Genomic DNA, 13483 nt, shown 5'->3' on the forward strand with positions numbered 1-13483 from the left:
CCCAATGTGAAAAATTACCTAACTGAAAAGAAATTAGAACTTAAGTGCCTCCTGGTGTTAGACAATGCCCCTGGTCATCCTACAGACGTGGCAGAGCGACTTTATGGGGACATGAGCTTCATTAAGGTGAAGTTTTTGCCTCCTAATACCACTCCTCTCCTGCAGCCCATGGACCAGCAGGTTATTTCCAACTTCAAGAAACTGTACACAAAAGCTCTGTTTGAAAGGTGCTTTGTAATGACCTCAGAAACTCAACTGACTCTAAGAGAGTTTTGGAGAGATCACTTTAATATCCTCAATTGTGTAAACCTTATAGGTAAGGCTTGGGAGGAAGTGACAAAGAGGACCTTGAACTCTGCTTGGAAGAAACTGTGGCCAGAATGTGTAGACAAAAGGGATTTTGAAGGGTTTGAGGCTAACCCTGAGAATCCTGTGCCAGTTGAGGAATCCATTGTGGCATTGGGAAAGTCCTTGGGGTTGGAGGTTAGTGGGGAGGATGTGGAAGAGTTGGTGGAGGAGGACAATGAAGAACTAACCACTGATGAGCTGCTAGATCAACTTCAACAGCAAGAGGCCACACCTGAGGAAATTGCTTCGGAGGAGGGGAGAGAGAAATTGAAGAAGTTGCCTACTTCAAAGATTAAGGAAATCTGTGCAAAGTGGCTTGAAGTGCAAACCTTCATGGATGAAAATCACCCTCACACAGCTATTGCAAGCCGTGCTGGTGATTATTACACTGACAATGTTGTGAAACACTTTAGGCAAGTCATAAAGGAACGAGAGGTACAGGCCACTATGGACAGATATCTTGTGCGAAAGAAGTCCAGTGACTCTGAAGCTGGCCCTAGTGGCATTAAAAGAAGAAGGGAAGTAACCCCAGAAAAGGACTTACTACCTCAAGTCCTAATGGAAGGGGATTCCCCTTCTAAACACTAACACACTCTCTCCCCTCCTCCCATCCCATCAATCATCACCAGATCTTCAATAAAAGTAAGTGTCATTTAATTGTGCATGCCTTTTTCAGTTTGTGTGTATTAAAATTAACATTTCATGTGGTAAAAAAAATTTTTTTTCATACTTTTGGGCGTCTTGCACGGATTAATTTTATTTCCATTATTTCTTATGGGGAAAATTCATTCGCATAACGATTATTTCGCATAACGATGAGCCCTCTTGCACGGATTAAAATCGTTAACCGGGGGTCCACTGTATATATAGAGCTGAAGAACAACCTGAGGACTTCTGTTATTTGTACTTCTAGATATGAAGCCAAGGATTCTGTTAGCTTTATTGCAAACACTAATGCACTGTTGTCTTGGTTTTAGATTACTGCTAACCAGAACTCCTAAATCCTTTTTGCAATCAGTAGTATTAGGATCTACATTATTTAGTTTACATGTGGCATGGTTATTTTCCTGTCCAGTATTTAGAACTTTGCATCTGCCACTTCGCCGACCATTGCATCAGTCTATTCAAATCATCCTGGAGTGGTCTAGTGTCCTCATTAGAATGAATTGGCTGGCCTATTTTGTTGTCATCAGCAAATATGCTTATGTCGCTATTTATTTCCTCATCTATGTTGTTTATGTAAATTGTGAACAACAATGGGACCAACACTGACCCCTGCAGAACACCGCTTGTGACGTGCCCCCATTCTGATTTCTCCCCATTTATGCAAACTATCTGCTGCCTATTTGTCAGCCATGCCTCTACCCAGGAAAAAATTTCTCCGCTTATTCCGTGTGCATAGGTTAAAAGACATTCTGAAAAGGTGTTGCACAAATGTTGCACGTGGGTTATTATCGAGGTTTTTTGATATTTCCTTGACCACTTATGGCCACATCCACCTCAAAGCCACTAAACTCGGGGTCAACATCACTTTCCTCTTAAAATAGGAGAATTAATGCTACATGAAATCAGTGAATCCCAGGTGTCTGCCGCACTGTTTGCTCTAGTTGGCGCTCATTTGAACTGGTGCTCACACAAGGTACTAAGTGGTCCTAGATTTTTTAATAGTGCACACTGAGTGTTAAGACCCATTCTATGCTGACAAGGCTGAATCTCAGGCCAATCGTGCCATATTTGAAGGCAGGAAAAATAAAACGTTTATATACGTTTGGGGCACTAGCGGTAAGAACGTATACATACGTTTGGACCGTTTACGGGTTAAGGTTGGAATATATGTTTTTATACTCTAGGTCACCCATTAAGCTATGTAAAGTGAAATTTTCAACACAATTTCTCAATACCGTTGTCATATTTCCAGTCATATCCTTGAGGTTTGAAATTGTATATCATTTTATAAGACCACTGCATAACTTTTAAAGAATATTATTTTGCGTGTTTGCAGATGTTCCGGGAACACAACTTGGAGGACGTGACAGTATGTGCCGAAGACAGAGTGTGGGTACGAGGTTGGTTTCCCATTCTTTTTGAACTCTCCTGCATCATCACCAGATGTAAACTGGATGTCAGAACTCGTGCTCTTACAGTTTTATTTGAGGTGAGTCTTGGACAGTTGCCCACTTAAATTTCCCTGCAAGATACTCTGTGATATTCTTGAAAGTTGTATTAAAAGTTCTCTCATTCTTTGTACACATTTTTTTTATCATTACAAGCAAGTGGTAATTGCATCACTTGTGTGATAGCCAAAACCAGCAAGTGGCAATTGCATCATTTGTGTGATAGCCAGACTAGCAAGTGGGATTTGTTATCCTTTTTCAAGTATTATTTCAAGAGTCTTTGTATGGTAAAGGAGCTTAACATGTCTGGGGAAAAATTCTACACCAGGTTACCCCAGAAAGAGTGACACTTTCTAAGGAAAGCAAAGCATCAAAAATAATAATTCATTTTGGTCATCTCCCACTGAGGAAAGGTGACCCAAAAAAGAAACACTTTCACTGTCATTCACACATAATTACTATCTTTGCAAAGGATGTGCAAATATGACAGTTCAGATATCACTCAAAACAGCAAATATCCCAGACCCCTACTTTTGTATCACTACGGATTTGAACGTTGATCTGTTTGGACAGTTTAAGGGTTAAAGTGCAGGCATTGTACTTCCCACCTCCAGGACTCAAGTCTAGCTAATTAATTAATGTCATTGCATATTTTCAGGTTGTGAAAAATTATGGAGGGTCTTACTCTTCCCATTGGTGGAAGGACCTCTTCCAGATTGTCTTTAGAATCTTTGACAATATGAAATTACCAGAGCAGCAAACTGAGGTATGTACACTGTGCCATTGAATACTCTAGGCAGTAGCTTGCTAGAAATTGTGTGTACATGATGACTTTATTAAACCTAAAAATTCTAAATATACAGTACAGTGGAACCTTGACTTATGAGTGTCCCTTCGTATGAGTTTTTTTGCGAGCCATCCCTGGGTCAATTTTTTGCTCTGAGTTACGAGCCCACATTTGGATTATGAGCCAGCTCCCCATGTTTCCCCCTCAACCCAAAACCTGGACACCTTGCTTGTTTATCTATGATTTCATGCTTTATTGCCATGGAAATCATCCTCTTTTTCTTCTCAGAATATCCTTTACACTTAGTTTCTTAGGACTCATGCTTAGAAAAACAAAATTTGGCCAAATAACAGTCAAAAATGTAAGCAAAAGCATGAATGAACTGCTCCCACAGCGAGGTAAACAGTACACTGAGTTGGCAGCATTCGTTATTATTATAATAATAATTATTCTTTCTTTCAACACACCGGCCATATCCCACCGAGGCGGGGTGGCCCAAAAGGAAAAACGAAAGTTTCTTCTTTTACATTTAGTAATATATAACGGAGAAGGGGTTACTAGCCCCTTGCTCCCGGCATTTTAGCCGCCTCTTACAACACGCATGGCTTACGGAGGAAGAATTCTGTTCCACTTTCCCATGGAGGTAAGAGGAAATAAACAAGAACAAGAACTAGAAAGAAAAGAGAAGAAAACCCAAAGGGGTGTGTATATATATGCTTGTACATGTATGTGTAGTGTGACCTAAGTGTAAGTAGAAGTAGCAAGACGTACCTGAAATCTTGCATGTGTATGAGACAGAATAAAAAGACACCAGCAATCCTACCATCTTGTAAAACAATTACAGGCTTACGTTTTACACTCGCTTGGCAGGACGGTAGTACCTCCCTGGGCGGTTGCTGTCTACCAATCTACTACCTAGAATAATAATTATTATTATTATTATTTATTTAGGTAACTAGAGCAAGTGAGTGTAAAACGAAAGCCTGTAATTGTTTTACATGATGGTAGGATTGCTGGTGTCTTTTGTCTGTCTCATAAATATGCAAGATTACAGGCATGTCTTGCTACTTCTACTTACACTTAGGTCACACTACACATACATGTACACGTTTATTTATACACACTCATCTGAGTTTTCTTTGATTTTATCTTAATAGTTCTTGGTCTTATTACTTTTCCTTTTATATCCATGGGGAAGTGGAATAAGAATCTTTCCTCCGTAAGCCATGCATGTTGTAAAAGTCAACTAAAATGCCGGGAACAATGGGCTAGTAACCCCTTTTCCTGTAAAGATTACTATAAAGAATAAGAAGAAGAAAATTGTCAAAGTGGGAAGTCTGAATGTGCGTGGATGTTGTGCAAATGATAAGAAAGAGATGATTGTGGATGTTATAAATGAAAAGAAACTGGATGTCCTGGCTTTAAGTGAAACAAAGCTGAAGGGGGTGGGAGAGTTTCAATGGAGAGGAATAAATGGGATTAGGTCAGGGGTTTCAAATAGAGTTAGAGCTAAAGAAGGAGTAGCAATAATGTTGAAGGATAAGCTATGGCAGGAAAAGAGGGACTACAAATGTCTAAATTCAAGGATTATGTGGAGTAAAATAAAGATTGGATGTGAAAAGTGGGTTATAGTAAGCGTGTATGCACCTGGAGAAGAGAGAAGTGTAGAGGAGAGAGAGAGAGATTTTGGGAAATGTTGAGTGAATGCGTGGGGAGTTTTGAATCAAGTGTCAGAGTAATGGTGGTTGGGGATTTCAATGCTAAAGTGGGTAAAAATGTTATGGAGGGAGTAGTAGGTAAATTTGGGGTGCCAGGGGTAAATGTAAATGGGGAGCCTTTAATTGAGCTATGTGTAGAAAGAAATTTGGTAATAAGTAATACATATTTTATGAAAAAGAGGATAAATAAATATACAAGGTATGATGTAGCACGTAATGAAAGTAGCTTGTTAGATTATGTATTGGTGGATAAAAGGTTGATGGGTAGGCTCCAGGATGTACATGTTTATAGAGGGGCAACTGATATATCGGATCATTATTTAGTTGTAGCTACAGTTAGAGTAAGAGGTAGATGGGAAAAGAGGAAGGTGGCAACAACAAGTAAGAGGGAGGTGAAAGTGTATAAACTAAGGGAGGAGGAAGTTCGGGCGAGATATAAGTGACTATTGGCAGAAAGGTGGGCTAGTGCAAAGATGAGTAGTGGGGGGGGTTGAAGAGGGTTGGAATAGTTTTAAAAATGCATTATTAGAATGTGGGGCAGAAGTTTGTGGTTATAGGAGGGTGGGGGCAGGAGGAAAGGGGAGTGATTGGTGGAATGATGAAGTAAAGGGTGTGATAAAAGAGAAAAAGGTAGCTTACGAGAGGCTTTTACAAAGCAGAAGTGTTATAAGAAGAGCAGAGTATATGGAGAGTAAAAGAAAGGTGAAGAGAGTGGTGAGAGAGTGCAAAAGGAGAGCAGATGAAAGAGTGGGAGAGGCACTGTCTAGAAATTTTAATGAAAATAAGAAAAAATTTTGGAGTGAGTTAAACAAGTTAAGAAAGCCTAGGGAAAGTATGGATTTGTCAGTTAAAAACAGAGTAGGGGAGTTAGTAGATGGGGAGAGGGAGGTATTAGGTAGATGGCGAGAATATTTTGAGGAACTTTTAAATGTTGAAGAAGAAAGGGAGGCGGTAATTTCATGCACTGACTAGGGAGGTATACCATCTTTTAGGAGTGAAGAAGAGCAGAATGTAAGTGTGGTGGAGGTACGTGAGGCATTACGTAGAATGAAAGGGGGTAAAGCAGCTGGAACTGATGGGATCATGACAGAAATGTTAAAAGCAGGGGGGTATATAGTGTTGGAGTGGTTGGTACTTTTATTTAATAAATGTATGAAAGAGGGGAAGGTACCTAGGGATTGGCGGAGAGCATGTATAGTCCCTTTATATAAAGGGAAAGGGGACAAAAGAGATTGTAAAAATTATAGAGGAATAAGTTTACTGAGTATACCAGGAAAAGTATACGGTAGGGTTATAATTGAAAGAATTAGAGGTAAGAGAGAATGTAGGATTGTGGATGAGCAAGGAGGCTTCAGAGTGGGTAGGGGATGTGTAGATCAAGTGTTTACATTGAAGCATATATGTGAACAGTATTTAGATAAAGGTAGGGAAGTTTTTATTGCATCTATGGATTTAGAAAAGGCATGTGATAGAGTGGATAGAGGAGCAATGTGGCAGATGTTGCAAGTATATGGAATAGGTGGTAAGTTACTAAATGCTGTAAAGAGCTTTTATGAGGATAGTGAGGCTCAGGTTAGGGTGTGTAGAAGAGAGGGAGAATACTTCCCGGTAAAAGTAGGTCTTAGACAGGGATGTGTAATGTCACCATGGTTGTTTAATATATTTATAGATGGGGTTGTAAAAGAAGTAAATGCTAGGGTGTTCGGGAGAGGGGTGGGATTAAATTATGGGGAATCAAATTCAAAATGGGAATTGACACATTTACTTTTTGCTGATGATACTGTGCTTATGGGAGATTCTAAAGAAAAATTGCAAAGGTTAGTGGATGAGTTTGAGAATGTGTGTAAAGGTAGAAAGTTGAAAGTGAACATAGAAAAGAGTAAAGTGATGGGGGTATCAAATGATTTAGATAAAGAAAAATTGGATATCAAATTGGGGAGGAGTATGGAAGAAGTGAATGTTTTCAGATACTTGGGAGTTGATGTGTCGGCGGATGGATTTATGAAGGATGAGGTTAATCATAGAATTGATGAGGGAAAAAAGGTGAGTGGTGCATTGAGGTATATGTGGAGTCAAAAAACTTTATCTATGGAGGCAAAGAAGGGAATGTATGAAAGTATAGTAGTACCAACACTCTTATATGGATGTGAAGCTTGGGTGGTAAATGCAGCAGCGAGGAGATGGTTGGAGGCAGTGGAGATGTCCTGTCTAAGGGCAATGTGTGGTGTAAATATTATGCAGAAAATTCAGAGTGTGGAAATTAGGAGAAGGTGTGGAGTTAATAAAAGCATTAGTCAGAGGGCAGAAGAGGGGCTGTTGAGGTGGTTTGGTCATTTAGAGAGAATGGAACAAAGTAGAATGACATGGAAAGCATATAAATCTATAGGGGAAGGAAGGAGGGGTAGGGGTCGTCCTCGAAAGGGTTGGAAAGAGGGGGTAAAGGAGGTTTTGTGGGCGAGGGGCTTGGACTTCCAGCAATCGTGCATGAGCGTGTTAGATAAGAGTGAATGGAGACGAATGATACTTGGGACCTGACGATCTGTTGGAGTGTGAGCAGGGTAATATTTAGTGAAGGGATTCAGGGAAACCGGTTATTTTCATATAGTCGGACTTGAGTCCTGGAAATGGGAAGTACAATGCCTGCACTTTAAAGTAGGGTTTTGGGATATTGGCAGTTTGGAGGGATATGTTGTGTATCTTTATACGTATATGCTTCTAAACTGTTGTATTCTGAGCACCTCTGCAAAAGCAGTGATAATGTGTGAGTGTGGTGAAAGTGTTGAATGATGATGAAAGTATTTTGTTTTTGGGGATTTTCTTTCTTTTTTGGGTCACCCTGCCTCGGTGGGAGACGGCCGACTTGTTGAAAAAAAAAAAAAACTAGAGCACAGGTCCAATTCCCTAGATCAAGAGCCCCTCACCAGCATCAAGGTTCCTTGACGCTGGTGAGAGGCTCTTGATCTAAGGAATTGGATCTGTGCTCCATTTCCCTGTCATGTAGGGGGGGTAATGATTAGGGGAATATGGGGGTAAGCGGAGGGAGTCCGTAGGTAGGGGACAGGCGAGGCAGTAGGAGGGATGAGGGTGGAGGCAGTTAATGTGCTAGGAGGGATGAGTGTGGAGGTCGGTAAGGTAATGTGAGGTCACTGGTGACTACAACTTCACCTCTCATTACTCTACCCACCACTCCACACTCACCCTCTCACCACTTTAACTAAACATAAATAAATGGAGAAAATAACGGGGACAGTGAATATTACTATTCTACTCAAACACAGTTTATTATTAAGTCCTTGTACAATAATATATTTGAGAACAGGAGTACATCATTGGGGTTTAGATAAATGGGGTGGTACATATAAGCAGTGAGACAGGGAATACAATCAACTTGACCAAAATTAATATAACTTACAATATAGTACAGAGGACAGTTCACTACAGGAACTAAGCCACAGGTCCGAAGGCCTACACAGCACGAGTACTGCGCCAAGCCAGTACTCTCCCCAATGCCTCCAACAGTCTCCTCCAGAGACTTCAGCAGCCTTCTCCTGAGCCCTGCACCCCAGCAGCAGCTCCGCTCGAATCTCCTGATCATGCTCTTCCTTGGGCTTTTATGGTGGTCCAAGCACCCTCCACAACCACGTGTACGACCTGACGCCGTCAAGAACAAAAGACCTCAGACGTGGGCGTGGCTACAGACGTTTGCCAAGGCAAGGTGTGACCATATAATTGGTTAAATTAGGTCTCCCCAGAGACCTCAAGCCCAGCTGAACTACATCACACACTGGCCGATTCCCACCAAGGCAGGGTGGCCCGAAAAAGAAAAACTTTCACCACCATTTACTCCATCACTGTCTTGCCAGAAGGGTGCTTTACGCTACAATAGTATAATAATATAATAATTATAATAATATAATACTGTAATAATAATGATAGAGCTTCAGTTCCCTAAATTAATAATAATAATAATAATAAAAAAAATTTTTCAACTAGTCGGCCGTCTCCCACCGAGGCAGGGTGACCCAAAAAGAAAGAAAATCCCCAAAAAGAAAATACTTTCATCATCATTCAACACTTTCACCTCACTCATACATAATCACTGTTTTTGCAGAGGTGCCCAGAACACAACGGTTTAGAAGCATATACATATAAAGATACACAACATATCCCTCCAAACTGCTAATATCCCAAACCCCTCCTTTAAAGGGCAGGCATTATACTTCCCATTTCCAGTACTCAAGTCTGGCTATATAAAAATAACCGATTTCTTTGAATCCCTTCACTAAACATTACCCTGCTCACACTCCAACAGCTCGTCAGGTCCCAAATACCATTTGTCTCCAATTACTCCTGTCTAACATGCTCACGCATGCTTGCTGGAAGTCCAAGCCCCTTGCCCACCAAACCTCCTTTACCCCCTCCCTCCAACCTTTATCAAGGATGACCCCTACCCCGCCTTCTTTCCCCTACAGATTTATACGGTCTCCATGTCATTCTACTTTGATCCATTCTCTCTAAATGACCAAACCACCTCAACAACCCCTCTTCAGCCTTCTGACTAATACTTTTATTAACTCCACATCTTCTTCTGATTTCCACACTCCGAATTTTCTGTATAATATTTACACCACACATTGCCCTTAGACAGGACATCTCCACCGCCTCCAACCACCTCTTTGCTGCAGCATTTGCAACCCAAGCTTCACACCCATATAAGAGTGTTGGTACCACTGTTCTTTCATACATTCCCTTCTTTGCCTCCAAAGAAAAATAAGAAGAAATAATAATAATACATAATATGTACTTAATAATTCAGAATGCTGCCGCTAGTTGGCACAGCTGATGCCAGAAATCTGGTAAGCAGTACACGTGTATACATTGCTGTGGGAGCAGTTGTCTGGTGCTTGCTTGCGTTTTTTTATTGTCATTTGACCAAATTGTTTTTTTCTAACCATGGGTCCTAAGAAAGTAAGTGCAAAGGACAGTGCTGAGGAGAAAAAGAGGATGATTTCCATGGACTTAGCCAGGCAATACCAGTTGAGCACATCTACAAAATCTAGATACTAAAGCTGTGTCAGTTAGGTTCAGTGATTAAGCAACCATTGAGAAACAGGATGTTAAATCCTGCTTTTGTTTCAGGTACATAAACACATTTCTGATCTTATATAACCTGTTGCTTCTGTCAGGCCTGGTTTTGCCTGAAAAGTGTAACATACGTAACAGTATCAGGAGACGATTGACACCTATAATGTCACTAAAACCTGGAGTTGAAATCAGGCGTTCTGTTGCCCAGTATGTGGCGACAGTGTGCTTATACATTATTGTGGCAAAAAACAGATACATCAGGGGTCCCAGAGTTTCTCCTTCCCCTTGGAACAACATATGAAACACTACCAGACTGGATGCTACGTCGTACATACTGCCGCTTCACTGGGGAATATTCACTCTCACTGTCACTAGAACTGTTTTCAATGACCTTAAAATCATTATCACTATCACTGCTATCATCTGGGTGTTGTACACGACCAAATAGTTTTCTCTTTCATCCTGGTACAGGCGAATGTGAACAAGCCGGCATAGCACCAGAGGTGGAAGGTTGTGGGTCATTTGGGTTTTCATCACTAATTACATTATCCTGGACACTTTTTCTGGTAACACTCACTTCAAAACCCTGGAATTCACTGTCACTGACATTTTCATCGCTGTTGGAGGAAACTTGTAAAAATAGTAAAATTTCTGATTTTAAATAGAAATGTAAATATTTCTTGCATTTATATAAAGTTAAAGATGAACTCGATGGAATAATTTGGGCAGGAGATCGTCGAGGAGCATAGGTGAGTATTACATAAGCTTCACAATAATTAATAAACTCATTCTTAATTAGAATTTGGAACAGAATTTCTGGGTAGAGTTTCAGTTGGTGGTCCTGGTGGTTGTGGTCCCGGAGAGTCAAGTAGCACAGGGACTTCAGCGATCGTGGCGATCGTGGCGATGGTGGTGATGGTGGCGGTTGTATACCTATTGATCTTATAATATATTGGCATTCATCTTTAAACAAAACAAATTGTATCAGTTAAGTTCAGTGATTAAACAAAACAATGTTGTTGTTGGAGGTTTACAGGGCCTCTGACATCATACGCTGCACTCTCAACATTTTCCCACCCTCAAAATACCCCCCCACCCTCAACATCCCCCCTCACCCTCAACTTCCCCACCACCCTCAACATCCTCCTGCCCTCAACATCTCCCCCCCATCCTCAACATCCTCCCCCACCCTCAACATCTCCCACCATCTCTGATCCAAGTTAGTTACCATTTGGTCCTAGGCACATGTCGATTAGACACTAGGCCTGTTGTATGTGCATGCGTATATATGTGTGTGTGTGTTAGTTACCATTTGGTCCTAGGCACATGTCGATTAGACACTAGGCCTGTTGTATGTGCGTGCGTATATATGTGTGTGTGTTAGTTACCATTTTGTCCTAGGCACATGTCGATTGTGTAAGTACATATACACTTTATATAAACAGTTTAATATTTCTTTACATTCTGTAGTGTATTGCGACTTATGTTTTTATATACAATATTTCTGCAGTTAGCCTCACAAATACTCCATTTTCTCTTACAATAAGAGCATGGGAAGATGCTATAGTCAAAGTTGGACAGGAAATGGCGGACGCTTCCGCCGCTGCCTCTGCAACCATATTATGGCCTATTTTATTCATTCTGGAGTATATATCATGTTTCTGTGTTAATTATATTGTTTATTGTGTCATATTAGATGAAATGTGATAGATAAATAAACCGTACAGTTGATATTAGTGTCATATTCAAGTATTTTGTCTCGTCTCCAGAATGCAGGAACGGATTAATGGCTTTTCGATTAATTTAAATGATGAAAATTGATTTGAGATATGAGTAACTTGAGTTACGAGCTAGGTCACGGAATGGATTAAACTCATAAGTCAAGGTTCCGCTGTATTTTGTAATTATCAATATGCAAGCACTGTATGTTTTTCAGTTTTCAGAGGCTGCAAACACTCATATACGCTGAAAACTTTCATGTAATTTACAGTATAACATTTTATTTATTTTATGTCTTCATAATATTTTTTTTGTGTGCGTATGTTTGTTTTTTGTTTGTGTATTTTCATAAGAATTAATTTTCATGTGTACACATGTATAAATATTTGGTTGCATGTCAGTACTGGATGTATGTATACATGTTATTCTTTGCTATTATTTTTCTTGCTGTTTATGTTAATTTAATAATATACCCTAATGATTTCTTTAGTATTATTTGATGAATATTTTAACTTATTACATTTAGCTTTTATATCTGATTAATTTCTGTTTTGTTGTTATTATTTGATTTAAATAGCTTTTCATATTTTCTTAGGAATTATTTACAGTATTTATATTGCTCTCCAGTGACTTAGAGATGGCAAGCAAATGAATACTTGTTCTCGTGAGTTTCTAAAAGAAAAAAATCTTGTAATTTTCCCATCACAGAGCCAAGTGGAGTTAACCGAGATACAGGCTGAGGTTGGTGGTCATGTCTTACAAGTCTGGGTTGTTGATGGAACTCGGTGACTAAATTACCCCAGTCCTGTGTTATGAATGCATGTTGTTAATAACACTACTTACTCATCCTATGTCATTTTGGAGGCTCCCCTTTACCTAGCATAACCTATAAATTTAATATCCATAATGAAGTTACACTAATTCATAACTAAAGAACTTAAGTTGAAAGCAGTTGATTAAGTTGTCCTGGACCATTATAAAGATATGTAATGACTTGTTAGAGGTTGACGATGGACTGAAACTTGCATGTTGTTCCAGCCACAGTCCTCTGACTCTCATTATACTTTAACAGAATTAATTACAGTACATCATTTATATCTGTTCATCTATTGTTTTCCTCTGATATGCCTGAGACTTAATTCATTGGGAATTGCATTGAGGTCAAGAATGTTATTTAAAATGTAATACTGTATAGCATACATCTCTTAAAATATCAGTGTTAACGTGATTGAAGCTAGCAGCAGTTAGTTTTTAATTTTTGTAAATTTAAAAGTAAATAGTAAAAATATTTTCTTTCAGTGACTGTAATTGGTAAACTGCCTCAAATATTTTACATAAATGGGATATGAATTATGTCAGATTTACACAATACTGCATTTAGCTTTGCAAATTAACTACTAAAATATACCAAACCAATAACATGTGTAGCTTAACCCTGTATAACAAAGATATACCTAGTTACAATCATTATTATTATTTATTATTGAAATTTGTCAATTTTGTGATGCTTTTAACAAATTATTGCAGTTATAGCTGAATGTACAGTGTTCATCGTTAAAGTATGCCGGCCCCCCTATAAAACCACGACTGCAAAATAGGTCTTCCCTTAAGCTTTAGGATATTTTCAACTGTCTAGGAAGTAATTAACACGCATTCTTCAGGGTTTCATGGCTGTAAATTTCTCCACCACTTGTGGATGGCATCCTCCAACC

General features: G+C 39.5%; 1 protein-coding gene across 5 annotated transcripts in view; it reads left to right on the forward strand.

Moving 5' to 3' along the window:
• Sec71 (ADP ribosylation factor guanine nucleotide exchange factor Sec71) overlaps nucleotides 1-13483 on the forward strand; it is a 291696-nt gene that overhangs the window by 243318 nt on the left and 34895 nt on the right. For 4 of the 5 annotated variants that reach the window (XM_053789547.2, XM_053789544.2, XM_053789548.2 and 1 more), the window contains 3 exons: nucleotides 2351-2503; nucleotides 3121-3228; nucleotides 12480-12512. In XM_053789547.2, coding sequence (XP_053645522.1) covers nucleotides 2351-2503; nucleotides 3121-3228; nucleotides 12480-12512 — 294 coding nt within the window. The remainder of the gene's footprint in view (nucleotides 1-2350; nucleotides 2504-3120; nucleotides 3229-12479; nucleotides 12513-13483) is intronic. The other variant, XM_053789546.2, reaches the window with a different exon arrangement.

Source organism: Cherax quadricarinatus, chromosome 68, assembly GCF_038502225.1.
Source record: "Cherax quadricarinatus isolate ZL_2023a chromosome 68, ASM3850222v1, whole genome shotgun sequence".
NCBI classification, from domain to species: Eukaryota; Metazoa; Arthropoda; class Malacostraca; order Decapoda; family Parastacidae; genus Cherax; species Cherax quadricarinatus.